Raw genomic sequence first — 18149 nt, forward strand, 5'->3', positions numbered from 1 at the left:
ATTCAAAGCCAGTGTGACATGGGATGTAAGCTTCTTTTCACCAAAACGCACATGAAGACACATTTTTTTTTGCACCTGCTGGATTAAAAAGTACATCCACCAGGAAGCAGATCAGTGCCGAATCATCCACGGTTAACAACATGCGACCTTGTTTTAGCACCTCCAACTTACTTACTAAGCATCGTGGTGTTGCACTCTGGTTGTAGACTACACATGAAAAGAGACAGAAGTAGCCATAAGAAGGGATTAAGGGAAATATTTAAACTCTGCATGACTTTCACGCACCGGTGCAGAGTGATGACCGAGGTGGAAGCTGTTGGATGCTGTGCGCTGATTCTGCGAGAGCTCCAGGTTGCATTTTGTCTCAAAATGCATCTTTTGGTGGAACGGTCATACTGTGCACAAAGAACAACTGAAACTGCAGCTACTGAGATAACAAATGAAATAAAGTAAATCTGATGGGTTTTTATCAATATGAACAAAATATGAGAGTTAATCAGTTTCTTAATTGAAACTGTACATTCAGTGGGAGTTCTGTTCATTTTAAGGCAGTATGGAAACATATTTTTCAGTTAACACAGGGAAACATTTTGCAGCGTTTAAGTTATTGTTTGGTCTCTTTTGATTTGATGTTGGTGTTGCAGTGGTGTGTTTTGAACAGCAGAGGTCCTCCTTGACTTCCACAGCGCAGCACTGTTTGTGTTGCCAAGGTGGCAGGCCTCATCTCACTGCTCGCAGGCGCTTAGTCTCTAGGTGGAAATTTCCACTCCAGCCACACTGGACCAAAGGCCATGAAGATATTTGAAAGGCAGCAAAATGAAATATTAATGAGATTCCTAGGCTGCAACTTTTCAGCTCTGGTTTGTTTTTAGCATAAGTAGATGGGAGAGATAGTGGATATGTGGATCTAAAAAAAAAAAACAGAGTGAAATCCTTACTGTTTAGCCGGAAGGATCGTAGTTTCTTGAACAAAATGAAGTTTAACAATTCAGGTAAAGTTAAAGGATCCTAGCTGACTGATACTTGACTCTGACAAGTTGAACAGTGAACAAAATGTGTAATTACACCATTTCAAATGCCCGCTGAAAATTAAGAATCAAACGGCTCAAGGGAAGCAGAATGCTGAAGAGGTGAGACTGATGATTCAGTGTTGGGGAGCTTCAAGGTTTTCTGTTCATAAGAAGCAGTTTCAAGGTTTCCTCGGAAACATTTTTCTCCCTCTCGACAACCTATTCACCGCCGAGTGTGTGTGTTCAATGCCGTGTGTGTCTATAAGAGATAAAGAGAAATGCCAGAGTTCTCTGTCTGAAACTACTTTGCATGCACAGTGTGTGTGTGAGATGACAGAGTATGTTTTGTCCATAAAGCCTATCTTTATGTGCATGTATGAGCGGGATGAATAAATGAAAATAAGGCAAAAGAGCAATACCGCTTACATAAAGAACCGCAGAATTATATCAGCTTTTATCAACCCCTTCAAGGTGGAGGTCAGTGCTATATTGCCAGGGGTTGCTATGGAAACCATTTAGTTTAATGCCCAATTTCATTTTCTTGGCTACTGAAATCTTATTGGGCTTAAAACTATTCCACCAACTTTTGTTAATTTCACTTTTTTTTAAATTGTTTGTAACCCACTGTTGAGTTGCAACTGTCAAAAGTTTTGGATTTGCATCAAGAAAATTTGCAAAAGGTGATCTGAGCTGTTGTTTTGGGTTATCGGAAGCACATCATCTGAGCTTTTAACGTGAATGTTATCAGCCTGCCTTGTTAGTAATGCCATGTTTTATGTGGTTCAGTGTGATATGAAACAAACACATGCTTTGTTGGGAGAATACCAAAATAAAATATCCAGTTTTTATTTGGGTGTTTCATGATCTGTGACTTTAAGAGACAAGAGGAACCGTTTACAACACTCAGTGACAAGTTACATCCAAGCCACCCCTCCCATCACCCTTAGCGGTGTCCAGGCATTCACAGTGGACAGGATTAAATAAACTATCACCAATTTCTCGCTTATCGTACCATCCTTCATCCCAGACTTACTGAAACGTCATGTTACACAAGAGGGCACAGCGAGATATTTTGCCCTGAAAACTCTGAATATGGAGGCTGGGAATATAACCAGGTGGCCCTTTAATTTCTACATCTGTGGTAGCAATCAGTCAGTCTGGGAAAATTACTATCTACCAGCTGTCACTCACTCACACCTATAAAAAGCAGGGTATTCATATTTCACTTTTGGGCACTTAACTTCAGTATCCAGGCATTAATTATGAATACAGGGTGTGATGGAGTAACTGCAGGATTGAAAGTAAGCCTCCAACATTTAAAGCCATTAGCACTCTAAATATTCAAGCCTGTCATTGCATCTCAGTGACTGAGTTTCTGAGGATGTGATGGCGGCGTCACGTGCAGTTCTGTGAGCTCCAATGTGGGAATATACAAAGAAGTCACACTTGCAAGCATGCTTGCAGAAGACTTAAGTGTGACTGTTACATACTGTAAGTGTCAGGGACAGACCTACTGCACCACTGCCTCGGGCAGCACAGTTATACAGTCAGTAGTGACAGTGTTTTATACTTTAGCGCTGACATTAGTGTGACTGTGTGTGTATATTGGGGCATTATTTCTATGAGGGTATTTGCCATTTTCTTCACAAAAGCTTTGACTTTAAAAGCTCTAAGAGGGAGAGGGCTGGGTTAAATTAAAGAACAACAAAGTGGGAAGGGACAAGTCAAATATCTACATAAAATACACCATGTTCCCGCACAGACTGGTGCAATAGCCTAATGGCTGTGTCTTGACTGGTTAAATACATGTTGTATGTGTTAATACTGTGTCTCTGTGAAGGTGTAGACTAATTTTAATTCCTTTAATTCTTTAAATTAAGGTTCAATATCGGCAAACACTGCACCCTATCAAAATGAAACAGTTGTTCTATTCAAAAGGGAAGACAAAGAGCTCTGTGCTCTTGGCTGGCTTGAAAAGGGGGAAGTTGCTTGAGCAATAATTCACAATCTATATCACATTTGGATATTTTATTAGATAAACAAAAATAGTTTAGGTTTTACAATTCAAACAAGGAAGTACACTAAGAAGAGAACAGCTGGTAAAAGATGGAGCCGTTTGAAACGGGAAAAAAAAAAACTATGTGAAAAGGAGTTCACCTCAGTAGATATCAAAGACAACCTGAATTTTATTGTAACCTGCCTTTTTATAGAACTGAACGCAACGAGCATTCAGTCATTTGGTTTGCACACACGTCTGCCACGGGATGAATCATAATGTTGTCACTGAGCTAAACAGTAGTTAAATACCTAACTGTTACTTAAAGAGCTTTGGCAGTCATAAGAGATCGTTTATTACATCAACGAGGGCTCTTTCTATCATTTTCTCTTAACGATACGATATATTCAGTGGAGCAAACTCAACAGCTACAGTAACAGAAAAAGCAAGCAAGTTTTTCAAAATCACCAGAAACATTAACACAAGATGATATATTATCATTAAAATAATAATGTCTTCACATAATAACAGAGAAAAGAAAATTGGCATCACCCTTTAAACAGAGCATTTTAATATCCAGCCAGAATCAAATACAATTCTATACCACTATGGATATCCATCATTTGGAAAAACAAAATTGACGCTCGCTTGACAGTAAAGCAGTTATTCTTTGAGCTATGAGTCACCCTCAGATTTTCCCTTACAAAATGTTGCTTTTTCAGGACAGAGTAAACAATTCAATTTTTTTTTTTCTGAATGTTTCACAAATAGTTCACAGGTTACATTTCCTTTGTACAATATATAAACTTGTGGAGTGAATATAAATCTTGCCACATAGAGCAGCTGTGCTCTGTCATTTCAACTCACTGAAGTGACTTAAAATAAAGACTCATGGACTTATTTCTGATTCAGATAATACCCCTCTGCGCTGCCCTGAATTATACTCGTAAAGGTCTGTGATTAAACCAAACATAAGAGAATTTTCATCTTGAATTCTTCTAGTTGACTCAATAAGTTGATGAAATAATCCAGGACATCACTTCATTGACAAAATGTTTGAAGGTAGGTGTTTTGTGCAAAGGAATGCATGAAACGACCAAGGATGGAAGCTGAAAATGACACCGATGATAACATCGGGCAAACACGGTGGAGTTGCCTTGTTGCAGCTGCTGGTGGTTCTGCGTAGCTTTGTGTGCACCTGGTTTGACCTCAGAGAGACTTGCTGGTAGCGTGACCTGGCTGACCCGCCGAGGTTGCTTCGTAATCTCTGCACTCGAGCGGTACATTTCACAGGAAGCACCTGTGTTTCCCCTTCCTGTTCCTCTTCTTCCGCTGGCTCTCATTGGCTGGATTCGCCCCGTGCACAAAAGCAACAGCAAGCATAGTGTGTACGACACTTGGGTCTTCACATGCAAAGAGCACAAGATAAGAACAAGAGCGAAACTGGCAAGCTCAAGCTGTCCGAAATCCCCGGGACACTTCTGAATTCAGCGTAAACCAGGCCTGAGTGAGCAGAGAAACAAAGACAAAGCAGTTTTTGTTCCAGAGTCTTTTCTTTTTTTTTTGTTTTGCTGTAGCAGTTTGTAAACGGCACCGTCTTCAACTCGTGACCGCAAAACAGCCGCCACTACTCAGCTTTGTGGCAGTAAATGTCCTTCAGTGCTTTTAGCTCTTCAATCAGGGTCTTGTTTTGGTTTTCCAACACAGCCACACGGTTTTCCAGACATTTGACGTACTCTTTCTTTTTCCTGCGGCATTCGCGAGCTGCCTCCCTGGAGAGGAGCGGAGAGGAAGAGAATATGTTAAGAGTCACTTGATGAAATTGTAATCTCAAAATGCAAAATGCAAGCTATGCACAGTTCGAGAGAGCAGCTGTTTTCACGGCTGTCAAGTTCAAGTTTGAGCGGTAAACTGCCTCTGTATTTATGTCCATGTTTTCCCAGACAAAATTCATTAGCCTGCTGCTGAATTTTCCCGATTAATCATGAGCAATCAAGGGGCATGGAGACATTTGTACAGCTATGAAGGCAGTGCACTGCAGCTTTGACCTTTAGGACAACTTCACTACATGACTTGTGGCTTTGGCAACCAGAAAGATCTGTCATAGTTTCCATTTCCTTGGTTTCTTTCAACTGCATGAATTCAGAAATCACTCAAAACACGGACTTTTAAGCCTATTTAGCTGTAGCATAACCATTATTCAGCCCATAATGAGATTCACCATTTGGAGAAATGTGTTCTTACAGAGTGACTGCAGGATTGAAAAGAAGACATTTAAAGCCTTAAGCACTCAAAATACTCTAGCTTGTAAAGGCTTTGAATTACTGTGCAATGAACTCAAGCTTATTTTCTCTCCAGAAATAGTTACATAGTCTGGAGAATAACCCAGGTTCGCCCATAAAAGCGATCAACGGGAAAGTAAGAAGAGTTCCCATACGGCTTGCTTAAGGACGTATAGGGTCAATGTTGGCAGATAATCTCAAAATCAATACCCAGAATCCTAAAAATCCTACAGCTCCATTACCATCTCTTGCCACTGGCACTTGCTGCTTACCTGTTTTTCATCAGCCGGACCTCCCTTTTGCGGGTGATCTCTTCAGCGTGCTGTGATGAGGGGCTCTGCATGGAGCCCGGGGACGCTGCCATCACGATGCTCTGGGCCAGGCCTGAGTTGGGCGAACGCAGCTGGTAGGCGGGCATGTCTCCTGTGGCAGCTAGGGACAAAGATGGACAAACGGCATTAGGACAACAAGCCCTGTATCTTTTTGTTGCCCTTTCTTCCCCCCTTTTTAGGAACACAGTAAACATGCAAGTATTTTGCTAGAGGATGTCAGACAGCAATTTTAGCCAAGAGCGCTCATCCGCTCTCCTTCCTGCCTTAAAAGATTCATTTCCTCTGACCACGACTGTCAGGTATTTGGTCTTAAATGACCTGAGTTGTTGGGAAATTTTTAAAAAATGTGTCTGTGTCAGTAGTTATTGTTATGCAGGTGCAGAGTGCAAAGGTTCAGTGAGCTGACGAAACTGTTGAATATTTTGTACCTTATACAGCTGGCTGCAGGACACCGATTAAGAGCTTTGGACAAATGTTTGTATTTCATAAGTACACAGCTGCACAAGCAAAACCCCTGTCAGGATCTCAGAGCAAGCCAAGATTCACACTGCTGTTCCTCAAATGGCCGCTAGGTGCTGGCTAAAAAACTAAATAGAACAAACTAAAAACCCAGAGAAACCCATATTTGTTAGTGTTAGCTAGCAGCTGTGCTTTGGTGCTGACATGTTTCGAGATCCTGAATTCATTCCATCAAATTAATATTGCTGTGTTTAGTCACATTTAATACATCTGTCCTCAAACACTACTGTGTCATCTTTGACATCCCTTAAACATCCGGCAAACTGTCAACAACACTGGCTGACATTATCTTCCATTACTTCATGCACACATGTTATTAAGTTGAGAGAGGGAATGACTGTTTTGTGTGCACGAATTAGATTTTGTTTTTCCTACTGGGACTAGCCACTGGTCAGGTGATGTTCTGTTTACCACAGTGTGAACCGCTGTGTGCTACTGATAGGAGGTGCTTCATTGTATTTGTCAGTAAAAGTGACGCTGATTGTGGAAAAAGCTGAAGAAAAAAAAAACCCACAGCTTTCTGGCTGCGTTTGTGTGCTGTTTGAGTTGAGTCATCAATTAGATGACTCAGCTGTTAACTGCTCTGCCTGCCCGCTGTCTCTCGCCATTTCAGTTTCTCTTTTTCACCTTGTTCCTGAGAAGTTTCTACCCACCCCCACCACCATCCCCACACGCATGCCCGCACACACACACACACACACACACACACACACACACACACACAGTGCCTCTCTCTTTCTCCCTCATTGTGATAACAGAGTGACTCGGGCTGTGCTGACGTCAGTGTGTGCGTCTCATTCGCCCGTTTTGCATTCTCTCTTCCCTGCTTGGCCTCGGTTCCAGGAAACTGGAGTGACGTCAAACCGACGACTATCTTACCCCACCCCCCCACCCCCCTCACACACACACACATCCCTCCCCCTTCTCGCCCTCAACCTCTCACTCGCCTCCCCTCCCTTTCTGCCTGACAACCACTGGAGTCTTTCAGAGAGCAGGCTTGTATGTGTGTGTGTGTGTGTGTGTGTGTGTGTGTGTGTGTGTGACAGCGGGATACAGACTGACAGGAACAGAGTTGAGCAAACCTGTTAAGGCTGTTTCCTCCCTTTTTTTTCTCTCTTTTTTTTTTTTTTTTTTGGACAACGCAACCCTTAACTGTCACACTGCTTTTCCTGTGTTGAAATGGGAAGGACAGCTATCCAATCTGTGACATGTCTCTTCCTCAATTTCACCAGGCATGAGGTTAAAGCAATTTAAAAGTAATTAAATTTCATAAATATGTATGCAGAAAAATACTTATTATTACAGTTAGACAGATTATCTCTGATTACCACACAAACATTTTGTTTTACTCTTCACGTATTTGCAGGTGTGACCTTAGAAATATAATCCTTGTGGGAAAACATAGCTGGAAACATTTGCAGTACATGAATAAATATCTCACTAAAGGGCAGCAAGAGTAGCAGAAAAGATACAGTATTTTGCAAATAAAAATGTTTAAGAGAAACTCTACCTGACTCAGTCTCATCCCCAGTGACAGCCATCTCTTGTTTCCAATAATCCAGCACAACGGCAGCAGAACACCTCAGCACAACAACACTCCCCTGCCCTTATTTCTTCTTGCTGTGCTACAACCTCTCTTTCTCGCTGAGCCTTTTCCCTCTCAGCTCTCTCTGAATCACAGTGGTCACTCGTCAACTTTGCAGCCTGATTACAATTACAGGCATTGACATCACAATGACATCACTCCTGCCCGCTGAAGTCAGTAAAACAACACTGGATTAGAGTTCCTCCCACCCAACCCTCCCCCCCACCACCCCCCCGCGGATCAGACGCTGAAGTAGAGAAACACAAAGCTGGCCAGGCAGGGAGGGAGGGAGAGAGAGAAGGAGGGGGGAGCTGAAGGGGGGGGGGTGGTAGTGGAGGGGTTGTATTTTTAGCTCTAGTGACGCAACTAAAGAGACGCTCAACAAACAAGAGGATATTGTGTCCCAAGTGGCTGGTGTGCAAACTGTTGAGCACCCTGATTGGAGTTATTTTGTGTGTGTGTGTCTTAAAAGACGGGAGGAGGGACGTCTGAGAGAATAAAGATAATTGAGGTTTTACATTTGTTTAAGCACAACATGTCTGTTATGAACGCTACAGTTATTTAGCAGAGCCTGTGAAAAGATACATTTGCTGGGAAAATCCTCTGCCACACAGGAAGTGTTAGGTTTTTTTTTGTTTTTTTAATTTCTAGTAAAAAAATAGCAGTTTCTTTGGCACAAGTATGCAAGCCGTTACGTAGTTTGTGGGATGGGTGATCTGCCATAGCTGAGCACAGTCTGCTTCCTCCAGACACTCAAACATTAGAGCTGATGTAGTAAAAGTCATCAGTGACTTTGATTATGCAAAACCACCACAGCTGTGACAGACGTGAAGGCTCAGCTTGAAAGCTGCTGACAGGAAAGGTGCATGCTACAAATAACCACTGGAGATAAAGACCTTACACGAAATCTAAAATAAAAAAATGACTTAATGCTTTGAAGAACTGCTACTTTTGTTGATGGTATTATCATGAGGGCAAAAAAAAAATCAGCCATCATTCATTTCATTTCAACAGAGCAAGGTTCCTGAGGTTCGGACAGCAATATTTGTCATAAAAAGGGAAATGTCACTGAGCAAACCACTGCTCCCGATTTACAAGCGTGAAAGCAGCGGTTCATGAAATGTCTGGATCGAACGGGAGGTTTTGGCGTGACAGTCGCGCCATTCACTAAGGCATGCGTGACATTGTTATCAGCTGTCTTAGTTGTGAAACTCGCTAAAGTAACCTAATCAGTGTTGATGCACGCACATATGCACTGATTGTGATTTGGCATTTTTTATGTACTCCTGGAAAAGTCCAATATTCACGACCTCCATTCATAAAGTGTGTGATGGAAACATAAATCCGTGAGAGAAACAAACAGAGAAACGGATTGATGTTGACTTGGCTGCCTCTCCTTAACCGGCTTGGAATTCAGCAGTTTTTATGTAATTAGCTTCAGAGTTCATAATGTAAACGCACATACATACATACTACATACAGACTGCTTCTTTATCATAGTTCTTACTGTAATTGAACCTTCATTGCCGGCTGTCTGGTCTCTTTGGTAGACCAACTTCATTTCTGCTCAGCTGTTTCCTTGTTATCACCCATCTGACTGTTAAAGGGTGGGTGTAAACAATATGAGAGCAAAGTGCAAGAGCAGGCAGGCCCTTCTACAGCTGATCACCAAATACATATGCCCAAACCAGAGGAGTCTTTTCTTGTTGAGCTGACAAGGATTTTATCTGGATCCAGAAAAGCTTTGCTGTTTGATCTGTCTGGATCTACTCAGGGATCCAGAGACTATTCTTCCTGATCGCCCCAGGAGGAGAGGAGAGGAGAGGAGAGAGAGCCGGGATCAGAGCTAAGCGAACCCAGCCAGTACCTAAGAGTGCTTCTAACTAATGTCCCTTTGCTGCTCTGTAAGCAACGAAAAATCAGGAGTCTGTTTGTGCCCACATCTTTACATATACCTGGCTTCACCTCAGCACCTCGTATCCATCTACTGCTACAGACTACCAGTAAAACTAAGGAAAATATACTTAGAAAACAAAACGATAGTCGTATAAGCTATTCGATCTTTTATAATTAAACAAATATTCGAAAATCATGACCCGTCCCTAATTTTGTATTGTTATTACATATTATTACATTTGTATGTTAGATTTTGGTTCTGCTATTTCAGTATTGAGAGACCTCAAATGAGATCCACTCTGACAATGTCTTCTTGCTTATGATTATGCTTAAACCAAGAAAGGTCTCTGCAAGACAGTTTCATGGTTAGAGAAACCATCTCAAAAGCAAAATGCACAGTTTGAATCCTTATTGTTTCCACAACTGTCAGTGGCAAGATAGAAAATGACGTAAACTGGCTACAGAAAACTGTTTTGCATTTTAATGCATTCCTCACCTGCACTGTGATGGTGCTGATGGTGATGAATGAGAACACATGTGAGTCGTTGGCGGGTAAGCCCTGCCTCCATGTTTGTTCTGTGACCGCGTTACTCAAAAAATGACACCAAGTAAATGCAACTGATGTAATACATGTTGCGATAAAACTAATTTAACCCATTAAAGGAGTTTTATTCACAAGCTTCCTTTCCTGACTTCCGTTCTTTCAAAATGATCGGAGCTTGTACAAAAGCACGGCACCTGGCACTGAATGATAGTGTACAAATATGCACTTTTACAGAGTGAGATGTGTCTAATTGTCGAAATAAGATGTCATGCTCATTTTTTTTCTCCGCATTTTCACACATTCCAAATGTTTTTTTCAGCCCTGCTGGTAGTGTACTGGCTCCAGGACAAATTGTGTGCCAGGGCTTTTAACACCCAGGGTTGTGGGTGTACCCTGTGTGGGTCTTAATCCCCTGATTTCAGATGGGGATTATCATGTCAAAATTGATTTACACAGGTTGTCATCCTAGGCTCAATTTATGCTATGTCACTGTAGAGATGAACGTTATTCCTCATGCTGCTGGTTGTCAGACATTTGTAAGGTACCTGGGGAAATGTATTTCAGCACTGTACATAGCAGGACTTTCACTTATTGTTCACACATTTGTCACACATTATAAATGGCAATATACCAAAGTATTCATAATTTCTAGACATGTACACATAAAATTTCACTACAACCCTACCTTGGATGAGCACCTGCCCCCCTTGAATGTAGTATTGCTGTGGGGAGTCTCCAGGTTGAGCTGCACACTGCAAGAATGTGGATCCAGGCTCCGGGGTGGTAGAGCTGGCTACCGTCAGGGTCTGGGCCCCCTGGAGGGCTTCAGCTCCGGGGCTGGTCAACTGGATGCCTCTCCCTTGAGTGATCGCAACTGTGTGGGGTCAAAGTTCGGTTAAAACTAGACTGCAGTCTAAATGAAACGTAGAGTAGCAAAGTGAGAGGGGTGTTATTATGTCAAGTATCTAAGGTTAAGAAAGCAAAAGTCTGATTCACTGATCTCATGGATAATAGAAAATGTGAACTGAAAAATCTAGAATAGCTATATTTAATCATCAGGCGTAAAATTATGTTCATGATGTTATGAGAATGCAGCAACTATTCCTGCTGTTTTTTGTTCCTGATTGATACATCAAAGCTTTCTGAATACACTACTGCTTGGATTTGTGTTTCTGGTTGTACTCCATGTTCTCCATAGCAACAGCGCCGAGGCACCCAGGCATATCACCATCTATAACTTGCAGAAAATGTGATTCATCTGAAAAAGTTGAAGATTTATAAGAAATAGGTATTTAGTTTCGTTACATCACCCAAGAGACTCCTGTGATGTTAGCCTGTGGCCTCAGGAGTGACGATCATTTCAGGTTCTGTTCATTTTGCTACTTTATGAAAGGGATGAAATATTTACATGGACACCGTGAACTGGTGCAGTAAAAATGCAACACCCCCTGTTTTAGAGCCACAGACTGAGATGGAGGATGTAATACCCCCGTTCATGTGTGTACTGACTGTATTGTCCTGAGCTGGTCTGGTAGATGGAAGTCGGCACTGATGGTGAGGCTGCACTAGAGACCGGCACCTCCTCCTCTGTCTTCTCTTCTTCAATTTTAGGAACTGCCGAAGAATCCGTTGAAAGCTCATTGAGTATTTTTCTGCGGGAGAAGAGAATTCCTTAAAGTGATTCCACGGTGACACTTCAGCATTATCAGACTTTACACGCCGCACATGGTTTATCACGCTCTTGGTTGCTGTTGACGTCTTCTCACCGATAAGATGGGCGCCTTGAGAGAATCTCCCGTCTCTTCTGGGTGTCTGTGACTGACTCATCACCCTCGAGCTCTGCTACAGTGGCAATCTGTAGAAAATAACCAGTGTTTAAAAGTGGTGACTAATCTACAATATTGTTTTTTAAATTATTTTGGCAACATCTTTGGTGCTACGGGGGCATTGCTTTCTGTACACAGGCTATTGTGAGTAAATTGGGATGTGTTTGGTACAACAAATTATGAAAGAGACGGATGACGCCAAAGAGGGAATTTGAGCAGGATTTACTTTTAAGCCTTAAAGGGATATTGTGTGGATTATTTGAGTGGGGCTTGTATGAGGTATTTATCCATAGTATATTACCTACAGTAGATGCTGGTCAGCACACCTCTAGTTTGGAGAAGCAGGCGGTAGTTTGAGCAGACGCTAAGCAATGTACTGCTACGAATGGGAGCAGTCGAAAAAACCTAAAAACCACCTAAAAAAATAAAAATAAAATCAATCTCAGTTGCTATATGTAAAATATTTACAATTTACTTTGCAGTCAGACAGCCTTTTCCAACAGGGAACTGAAGCTGAAGTTCTCTGGAGGCTTTGAAGCAAGCGATGAGTAAGAGAGGGAGCGGCTTCAGTTGCACATTGATATATAGCACACACATAAACTGATGTTTAGGTGAGCTTTTATTGGGTGGCTAAAATTTTTCTGCTGACCCTGTCCACAACAGCTTAGGGTCTGCGCTGGGAATCCTGCCTGCTTCTCCCAACCGGGGGTACGCTGACCACCATCTAATATTACCACACTAACTATGCATAAGTACCCATCAACCCATCACATGTCAAACAGAGTTCTATATGCTGTGTGTGCTGTGTCTCCAGAGGCAAATATGAAACTCTTAATGACCTGGCTCGATCATAATTGCCCTTTAACCCTTTCGTGCATAGAGGTCACTACAGTGTTCAGCTATTCAAAAGCTGTTTTCTTGTATATGCAGGAGTTTTGATGGGATAGTTGCACATCAGCCACTACAGTGGATGCTATTGCATCATCCCATACACTGCTACCCAGTGGGAAGCCACTGCAAGTGAAAAAAAAAAAGAAACCAAGATGGTCGACAGACAGCAAGAAAGACCAAGTTGCTAATTTTTTTCTGTTCAAACCTTCTATAAAAAGAAACCCTTGCAGGTGAGAAAAATATGGGGACATCAAGTAACATCTAAGGAGTCATGCAATTGTTACATTTTCCAAGTATTGATTTTATATTGTCCACTGAATTGTACATCATGCATCACTAACTATATTTTAACTACTGGACATGTAAATATATCTTTATAAAATTTGGGCTGAAACATAAAAAAGTTCAAATCTTGTTTTTCATGCCTAAAGATGAATAAAAACACTTAGTAAAAAAATTCTGACTGAGGTTATCATAATTCATGCATGAAAGGGTTAAGAACCAGTGACACAGGATATTTATTCTATAAAAACACAATAATTACTGCGAAAGCTCTGCCAAAACCTCAATGAAGTCAGACTCGGTATTGACAAGACTCACTGATAAAACCGAGTACTTTGAAATCAGTTAAGAAAACCACTTTGTGGTTTATATCTGCTTTCACTGGGACGCTAACTTGATCACTTTCCAAGCGGTTTCCTTGTAAAGCTACTTTATCTAAACTTACAAAAGTAACTTGCACTTTGCAAAGCAGGCTGCACCTGTGAGAAAATCTGCTGCAAGATGTAATACTGATAAGATCTGCGGGGAGTATTATTTAATTTCCCATCCACAGGCTGGGGCTGAAAATACTGACACATCTGGGCGCCTGCAACACTTAATTCAGCGACACAACCGCATTTAGGCCTTTTGGCTTTAGCGTCGCACAGGTTCACCCATTAGATCAGTGTTGTCTGATGTGTCTCCAGTTTGCGGAGCTGTCCTCCTGCTCAGACGAAACAACAACAAAATCTCCTGAATGTGAAGGTTAGACTGATGAGCTTAAACCTCAGCTCCTACTGCTCACATCAATCCAATTAGACCACAAGCGCTCCAGAGCACCTCCTACACATGGCACCTAAATCCTCATTCACTTACACACTAGCTCTGACATCACAGCCTGTAAATTACTCTACAACAGTTTTCACTGTTCCATTTTTGTCCACAACGGCTTCCTTTTCTTCATATTTTGAACAGTAAAACCGGAGCTGCAGACTTTAGATCTGGATTTAAAGTTGACTTTCGTCACCGAAACGAGGTCTCGACATTTCACTTATTCTTTTATTTAAGACTTAACTTGATGCGTCATGCTGATAATGATGTTTTTATTTTTACAGCCTGTAGTCAAAATGTGGTGCTATATCTGATGTTAGCGATGTTAGGCTGTTTTTATACTTTTATATTTATACATTTACAGTATAAAATACATACATCATAAAATATATACCTTTCAGCTCTGTCTTATTGCCTCACACCCTGTTTTATATGTATTTGCTCTATGTATAGATCTGAGAATATTCTTATCTTAACTTCATGGAGCTCCCAGCCGAAGAATTACAGACAAATGCATTTGTACAATAAATTGACAACAGAATCACAATAAACATATTGAATCTTGAATCTTCAGCATCTTACAGACCAACCTGTTTGCAGTTTTAGAGAAAGAACCAGATGCTTAACATGAGTACAGACCCTGGCAGAGTGTTCTCACCTGCACAGTCTGGACTTGTGGTGACTGTATGACAGAGGTCTTAGGGGCCTGGATGACCCCTTGGACCTGCACCGTCTGGCCATCGGTGAGCTGGACGACAGTCACGCCAGGAGACTCTGCTGCCACCGACGCCTGAGGACACAAATCGAGACATTCACACCAAAAATCCACAGACGTAACAATGAATTTAAAGCATTAAACAGAATGTGTGCTGTAAAACAACACATTGTAATTGTCCACAAACATTTTCATACTGAACAGCGGCTAAACATCTCACGCTGAACAACTGAAACACTTGTCCATGATAATCCAAGTGCTGATTGTGATGCCCTGCTGTGCCCTCTCAGTTCAAATCGCTGAATGTGTGTGTGTGTGTGTGTGTGTGTGTGTGTGTGTACCTGAGATGGGGCTGCAGGAGATGGACTGGCTTCCCTGAGGTTCTCCTCTCCATCTGTCACTGAGTCATTTAAACTGCTGTCCAGCTGAGGAGAGACCGAGGTATCCATATTCTAGACACACACACACACACACAGATTATTACTACTATTGAGGCTGACAAAGGGTCTTCCCCATATTTTCTTCTCCAATTCCATTATCAGAGATCACAAACAAATGATGTTCATGTTGTACCAAACTTGTTTTTCCCAGGACTAGCTAGACATTAATTACCTTTTTTGTTGAACAGGTTATTCTTTCATGAATCTCTTCCACCTTTGATAAGGAGGATATTTCTTACCACACTTACATGAAAGCTTCTGTACAAAACTGATGTAGATAAATGGACACTGCTGCATGAAAATGTGTGTGTGGCTGTTCTGACTAGCATAAGCAAAGAGCATACTCCAGCTTCGGGACCCGTTTATTTGCACTGCCCTGTTTTGATTCATCTGCCGGTTTGCATGCGAGTCAAAATGATTTGTCTGAAGATCTCTGTTGACAGTGACTGTTTATCCAGCTTGTGACAAATTTAGATTACATAACATCCATCTCTCATGCCCATTATGTTTGGCAGCCACCCGGTGGAGTCGGCTGCTTGAACTCCAGGCATGTTTAAACCCTCCAGGGCAGATAAATATCTCTTAATTAGATTCTTCATTGCTTTTAGCAAAGACAAGCCGCACAATGAGAAAAGACAGAAAAATCTGGCTTTGCTTGGATTAAAAAAGGTGTTTTTATAGTTTAGAGTTTTTAACATACATGTCTAAATACTGGTTCAATCCAGAGACGATGAACAACAGATACGATAGAGTTTGAAGGCGACGTCACAGTCACCAGTCACAGTCACCAGTCAGAAAACAGATTGTAGCTCAAATATTTCAAATAGTTTCACATCAGGGACAACCATGTGCTCCTGTTTGGTAGATCTGTCCCGAGCAACATGACAAGTTAATGCTGTCTACGTGTGATTAAAAGGGTTCTCTGATGTAAATATTAAAAAAAAAATCTAAATTATCACAATTAAGTTAAAGGTACAAAGGTGTCAAAGCAGAAATCAACACTCATTGTCAAGGCCTCGAAATGTAAATCTCCCACTTGTAAACACAACTTCCTCTTCTTTTTATTGGTGTCTTCTAAGTAACTACTGCATTACTGTTAATAATCAAGTTCAACACATTACTCAAAGAATTTCAAGAAGGAAAGTGTGACTTCCCATTGAAGTGAAACTTAAGCTAAAACAGCATTTTTCATTTTTGCTTTACTATTTTAAACGGCCTGTCACTTCAATAACAAAGAAAGGACATATCAGAGAGGATTTTTGAAGTAAAATAAATTTGAATCAATATGTTTCATACGTGTGACCTTTTAGGGAATGTTTTATTTTGAAGAGATAACTTCCGTTATCCATGTAACTTCATCACACTTGACGCAGTTTAGTAAACGTAGGGCAGAAAGGAGCTGCTTGTCATCAGAGCCGACTGGGAACTTTTTTTCTTTCTTTTTTTTTTTTTTTTTTTTTGTACTCCATGTCGATCAGCTAATTCATCAGCCTGGTCGCAAAGCAAAGGCTTAATAAAAAAGTTTCGCACCGCAGGCGTGTTTGCACATTGTCCTTCGACTCTGCCCGACTGGCGCTGAGCAAAAATGTGACAGCTTTGCAGAGACTTACCGAAGTTTTACGTAGTCTGACTCGTCACTAATTACAGTATGGGTGGACGGCCTGTCCCTTCGCTCACGTAGTTTCACGTCAGCGCTGATGATGCGGTGCCGAAAATGTCGACCGACGAGTCAGATGAACACCGAAGAGTGTTCAGCTGCAGCGAGAGGATTCACCGCCACCCCCACCCACCCACTTCCGCGTTGGCTGTGCCCGACACGAGTGAACGACCTCTGTCCGAAATCTCCCCTCTGGACACTAACTAACTAAGAATTGTGGCTGCAGTAGAGTTGGTTTAGCAGAGTTTAGTGGGTACAAACAGCTGCTGGAGGCTGATGGAGACAGGACTGACTGAACCACAAAATAATGAAACAAAAATGATAAAATGAAAACAATGCTCTTGAAGAAGCTAAAGAGCTGCATAAAGCTGCAGGATTACATGAACTGATCCATACCAATTAGCCTTTTCACATCACATGACACCTGACTTCATATTCACTTGAAAAAATATATGTTTGTAACCTACAGCTTTGATTAATTGTATTGCGTAAAGCAGTCTCAATTGATTGAAAATTAGAGCTCTGAAGAGCCTTTTCTGTCCTGGCAGTTTATCTGTTTAATCCGCTTCTGACCCAATCACTTTGAGTAGTCACTGATTAGGCCGAAAGTTGAACTCAACTGCAAAGTGTTTGCTTATCAGTGAAAAGATGATATATAACAGTTAACTGTTATAGGGAGAGAACATATTGTCATTAATATTACATTAAATGAATATTTTAGGTTGCAAATTGTCTATACAACTAAAGGCAGGACAGTTTATAGCTAATACAGCAACAAAGTAATCTCACTGCCAACAGTGAAACATGATTCAAGTTTGCAATGATGTGAATTAGATGGTAGATGACATTAAATCAGCGATTTTCTCACTAATGTAGGACATTTTTCAGTGTTTTAATACAGGCGGCCACATGATTACACACTAGAGTAATGTTGTCATCTACTGGCTGAAAAAGGAATAACACTTCAAAAAGCAGACATGCAAGAGGATCCAAAAATTCAGGCTTCAGCAGAAGCAATAATAAGTGTGTAAAGATATATCAAGCCAAGAAACATTAAAGAGATTTTAATAAATTAAAGTATTTTCCAGTTCCACAAGCATATGAATGTCCCGGGAAAAAAAGAGCAGTGGGTGGTTGACATCCCTCAACGCCACATAGAGTGTTTCGATGAATGTATCTGTGGGCAACAAACTCATCCATCAATACTAAATCAACGCTAAATACAATACTAGATTCCTTGATCTTTACCCATAGGAAGACAATTCAAGAAACTATATGTTTGTACAGATTTTATATTTAAAGAGCTTACAAACATAGAACTGCTTGACATAGTCAAAGGACTGAAAAACAAAGAACATAATTCC

At 41.2% G+C, this 18149-nt stretch overlaps 2 protein-coding genes across 3 annotated transcripts; both read right to left on the reverse strand.

Moving 5' to 3' along the window:
- Positions 1-3176: 3176 nt before the first annotated feature.
- On the reverse strand, positions 3177-10937 carry LOC139214025 (cAMP-responsive element modulator-like). Of its 2 annotated transcripts, none has more exons than XM_070844762.1 (3): positions 10850-10937; positions 5561-5720; positions 3177-4778 (listed from the first exon to the last, which is right to left on the reverse strand). In XM_070844762.1, exons 2-3 carry the CDS (start codon positions 5704-5706, stop codon positions 4634-4636), a joined length of 291 nt encoding a protein of 96 aa, XP_070700863.1. In that variant the 5' UTR covers positions 5707-5720; positions 10850-10937; the 3' UTR covers positions 3177-4633. The 2 variants fall into 2 exon arrangements, with proteins under 2 accessions (XP_070700863.1, XP_070700861.1); XM_070844760.1 differs by lacking the exon at positions 10850-10937 and adding an exon at positions 7650-7865.
- On the reverse strand, positions 10669-16824 carry LOC139214186 (cAMP-responsive element modulator-like). Its single transcript, XM_070844952.1, has 7 exons — positions 16739-16824; positions 15030-15140; positions 14632-14763; positions 11931-12019; positions 11674-11816; positions 10850-11038; positions 10669-10709 (listed from the first exon to the last, which is right to left on the reverse strand). Exons 2-7 carry the CDS (start codon positions 15135-15137, stop codon positions 10669-10671), a joined length of 702 nt encoding a protein of 233 aa, XP_070701053.1. The 5' UTR covers positions 15138-15140; positions 16739-16824.
- Between the last annotated feature and the right edge of the window lie 1325 nt (positions 16825-18149).

The sequence above is a fragment of the Pempheris klunzingeri genome, chromosome 15, assembly GCF_042242105.1.
Source record: "Pempheris klunzingeri isolate RE-2024b chromosome 15, fPemKlu1.hap1, whole genome shotgun sequence".
In the NCBI taxonomy this organism is placed as follows: domain Eukaryota; kingdom Metazoa; phylum Chordata; class Actinopteri; order Acropomatiformes; family Pempheridae; genus Pempheris; species Pempheris klunzingeri.

What these genes read in the sequence shown, in the direction of transcription:
- LOC139214025 (XM_070844760.1), bottom strand. Translation starts at nt 7,680, where the DNA reads ATGGCTGTCACTGGGGATGAGACTGAGTCAG. An exon ending in TGGGGATGAGACTGAGTCAG is followed by an intron (nt 5,721 to 7,649) that starts GTAGAGTTTCTC and finishes CTTTGTCCCTAG; the next exon opens with CTGCCACAGGAGACATGCCC. An exon ending in GTCCGGCTGATGAAAAACAG is followed by an intron (nt 4,779 to 5,560) that starts GTAAGCAGCAAG and finishes GCTCCTCTCCAG; the next exon opens with GGAGGCAGCTCGCGAATGCC.
- LOC139214186 (XM_070844952.1), bottom strand. Translation starts at nt 15,137, where the DNA reads ATGGATACCTCGGTCTCTCCTCAGCTGGACAGCAGTTTAAATGACTCA. An exon ending in GACCAGCTCAGGACAATACA is followed by an intron (nt 11,039 to 11,673) that starts GTCAGTACACAC and finishes GACCCCACACAG; the next exon opens with TTGCGATCACTCAAGGGAGA. An exon ending in GGGGCAGGTGCTCATCCAAG is followed by an intron (nt 10,710 to 10,849) that starts GTAGGGTTGTAG and finishes ACATTTCCCCAG; the next exon opens with GTACCTTACAAATGTCTGAC.